Source organism: Tupaia chinensis, unplaced genomic scaffold (genome assembly GCF_000334495.1).
Source record: "Tupaia chinensis unplaced genomic scaffold, TupChi_1.0 Scaffold000275_1, whole genome shotgun sequence".
NCBI classification, from domain to species: Eukaryota; Metazoa; Chordata; class Mammalia; order Scandentia; family Tupaiidae; genus Tupaia; species Tupaia belangeri.
The window spans coordinates 8,246,803-8,250,893 of NW_006159757.1; the positions used below are offsets into that span (position 1 = coordinate 8,246,803).

Below are 4,091 nucleotides of genomic sequence, written 5' to 3' on the forward strand. Positions count from 1 at the left end.
AAAAAAAAAAAAAAAAGTTATGAAAGATGCTCAACATCAGAAGAGCTCAGTTTAACACTCTCTTAGTGTACATGCCAGGTCAAAGCCCTTGGGGTTTTCAGGGTTAATAAAAGTTGCTGTCTCTTTTTCTCTCAGCCCACATAAAAGGTACAAAAGCTAAAAGGGAAGGCCACATCAATGTACCTCGGTGGCTGTGGTATGTCTCCTGACAAGCACCCCACATTCCAAGCTGAGTGTTGCCTCATCTCCCACCCCAAGTCAGTAACCTAAACTTTTCCAACTGTCCGTAAACACTGGGCACTCTAAATTCTCTCAGAAGAGGAAAATGACATCTAAACCACAGTTGTGCACAACTCAGATTGTAAAAATTACAGAAAGGGCCAATCCCTTGGTCTAGTGTTTAAGGGCCCTGGATCACATGATTCAAATCCCAACTCTGGTGGCTTACTCACTGGGAATGTATGCATACATGTCCAAAATTCCAGCAGGATGGAGAAATGGAGAAGAAGGGATTTCGGCATGACCATATTTCATTGGGGGGTGGGTGCTTTCTTCTTCTCTCTGTCTTCCCTGTCTTTCTCTCTGGTGAACCTAGGTGCCCTCTGGCAATTTAAAAAAAAAAAGATTTAGGAAAGTACAGGGAGGAAAATATCCACCTTCCCACCTTCTAAAGAAAATTCTGGGGGCCAGATGGTGAGGCAGTAGTCTAATAAAAAGTGCGTTGGGTTTGTTATTGTAATTGATTGATTTAAGGTGAATCTATAAACAGTGCATGTTTTCCCATTTATTTAGGTTTTTAAATACTTTGTCTCAAGCAATGTTTCAGAATTTTCCAGATAAGAAGACTCAGAAGTTTTTTGGTAAATTTCTTTATGATTATGGGTAAAATGGAAATAAATGGACCTTGTCTTGTTCCAATAAAACTCTATTAGTAAAAATGAATGGTAACCAATCTATAGACCATAGTTTGCTGTCTCCTGCTTTAAATAATTGAACATATTAATTATAATTGTTTTAAACTCTTTGCTGATTCCAAAATCTGCATTGGTTAAAAGTCTGTTTCTATTGACTGCTTTTTAAAGTGGGTCACGTTTTCCTATTTCTTTATATGTCTAGAATTTTTTTAATTTGCTGAATATTGTGAATTACACATTATAGAGAATCTGCATTATGTTGTTTTCCTTTAAATGGTATTGAATTTTGTTTTGACAGGCAGTTAAATGACTGGTACATCCTTTTGTGTGTCAGGCTTGATGTTAATCATTGTAAAAAGAGGTCTACTTTGGTTTGAACTTCATCCTAGGAATGTCTTTCTCTAGAACAGAATTGGAAAACTACAATCCACGGATCAGATGCCTTTTTTTTTTTTAAGAGAGAAGTTTTGTTATAGGGCACATGCACTCACTGGAGAGATGAAGAGACAAGAAGAAATCACCCCCCTCTGGGAGGATGGCTATGCCACAATCCCTTCTCCTCCACTCTCTTTTTGGGATTTAGAGCACACACTCAGGTGCACCCAGAGTGAGTTTTAAGCTGCCAGGTCTGGGACTTGAACCGCAATCAACTATGTGGGAGTCCAGCAACATGACCATTATGCCATCTGTGGGTCCCCAGGTGCCTTTTTTTAATAAATAAAATTCAGTATAATTGTTCTTCTTTCAGCCCCCACGATGAACAATCTATGCCAGGCCTTACTGAGCCCTGCCCTGCTCATGTTCAGCTCAGCTCCTGGCTAAGAACTTGATGTATTGATAGACCCCCAGTGTGTGGTATCCCCTTCTTCAGGACCCCACAACCCACAAATCCCAGTCAGGCCAGGTTAGTGAGACCACTTTTCTGCTTGGGCTCCACTTAGTTGCTGCCTGGCAAGCAAGTGCCCCAGGAAGAAAGCCAAGGCAATCGTGCTTCATTTAATGCATTTCCCTCTTCCCAAGTAATGCAGCCCTAAACTGCTCAATTCCTAAAAACACTTGCTACATACATCCAATTTTATAGTCTGAGCAGGAAGGTAAGTTTTGGTTCCAGTTCCTATAGCATGGTTGAAAGCAGAAGTCCTCATTGGTTTTTCTGATTATTATCAGTATCTTGTTTAGCAACAGACTTGCCTTCTGACATTTAAAATGTTGGTCGTAGTACCATACGACGAGGGCCAGCAAATGATGTCAATGATGCAGGCATTAGAGAGATGACTTTGCAGGAGGTAAAGGTTAAATAAACTTTAGCCAAGTCTCTATTTGATGATCATTCTCTTTTTCAAAACAGCAAAAAAATAAAAAATAAAAGAGGGAGAGAGAGAACTCGCATCTATTCCACACCTGTTATTTGCCAGGCCCTCGGCAAGACACTTCAGTATGCTCTTTTGTATAATCTTTAAATCAGTAAAATAATTATTTCATCATAAAACTGAGCCTTAGAGCAGAAAAAAAAAACAATACAACGATATAGTTAGTAAGCTGTAAGGGATAGAATTCAGAAGCCTATATTTCTCCCCTTTGCACTATGCTGCCTTTAATACCTCATTATGATCACTGGAATTTATCGAGCACTTACATTACCTGTCCCACTATAGCTGCTGGCCCACTGTGCTCATTCAAATTACTTCTTGGCTAGAGGTGAGCCAGGCAGTCTTAGTTCTCCCCATCTTTGGTTCTTGGAGAACTCAGGAGAGTCCTGAGCCACTGTGGGTGTGGTCTTCAAGATGACCAGATGCTGGCAGAGTCTAAGAGCACAGAGAAGCTTCGCTCCAACCTCAGTGATTAATAAACAACAGGCCAACCACCAGCAATGAGTACAGCAACCAGCCTGGATGGGTCTCTGTGTGTGCTCCATGGATAGACAGAGGCTCTTGTCTTCTCACCTTTTCCTGTGCTGGCCATCCCCAATCTACTTCCTTCATCCAGCCGAAAGTATAATCTCTTGAAGTGGTTCTTGTTGCAAAGTATACAATAGGATCATTTTTCTGATTAAACCAGCACCATTTTCCCCTTAATAGTTATGTGTTTGAAGACTCCTTCTGGTGTCCTTAGTGGGACAAAAAGCATCTATTCTGGGAACTGAGGTAAGGGCTTCATGGAATGAGGAGGTAGTTGGTAAACTCCAAAAGTGGGCATGCAGGTGAGAAATACACATATCCTACTTGCCAGACATGGAATGAAGTTCTATATGTATATTTTTTCAAAAATGATACAGAATCATTACAGAAAATCTGACAATCCTTATCCAGAAAAGTATTTCACCTGGACACATTCTGTCCCCCAATTAAATTTACATGGCTTTCCTCACATTCCTTGGCCCTCCTCTTTCTGTGTATACTTGGTTGATGTGAAGCATATTCAGAATAAAATCTCAGGCATTTATACTCACTTAGTTTGCGATATACTATACTTTGGAGAGGAACTAGGCTGAAGTGAACTCTAGAACCACGTCAGGTCCAAAGGTTTCTAAAGAACAACAGAAGCAACTTTAGTTTCTTCCCTAGGGGGAAAAAAGTGGGGGAGGGGGAGACATATGTATAAATCATTTTTTAAATGTGAAGAAATATGCAATTAAATTATTACATTTTAACTATGTGGATGTGGGCCAGCAGGTGGTATGGAGGTTAAGATGACTGGATCCCACATGGCTGATCAAGTGGTTTAAGTCCTGAATCCAGTGGCTTAAAAAGCCATGGGCATGGGTGCATTCATGCCCCAAATCCTGAGAGGAGAATGGAGGAGAAGGAATTTCAGTGTGACCATTCCCCCTAAAGGGTGATTTCTCACACTCCCTTTCTCTGTCTCTCTCCAGCAATGACCTGTGCCCTATAGCAAAGAAACAAACAAATAAAACAGATACTTGAACTCCTAATATGTTTCTTTTTCTTGGCAGAGATTTGTGACGATAATCCGCCAGAAGTCAAATACGCCACATTCAAAGCCTCTGCCTACAAGCACGGCACCATGTTAAACTGTGAATGCAAGGAACGTTTCCGCAGAAAAAATGGGTCCCCGTTCGTGATTTGTGCAGGAAACCCTAGCCACCCTTCCTGGGATGACAAGTGTCAATGTGAAAGCATGTGTAAGTGGTTCCTTTTATAACTACCAAGGGAAAGA

At 40.8% G+C, this 4,091-nt stretch overlaps 1 protein-coding gene across 1 annotated transcript in view; it reads left to right on the forward strand.

Annotated features, from left to right (window-relative positions):
- IL2RA (interleukin 2 receptor subunit alpha) overlaps window positions 1-4,091 on the forward strand; it is a 42,329-nt gene that overhangs the window by 25,225 nt on the left and 13,013 nt on the right. Inside the window, exon 2 of the mRNA XM_006150059.3 lies at window positions 3,868-4,056. Coding sequence (XP_006150121.2) covers window positions 3,868-4,056 — 189 coding nt within the window. The remainder of the gene's footprint in view (window positions 1-3,867; window positions 4,057-4,091) is intronic.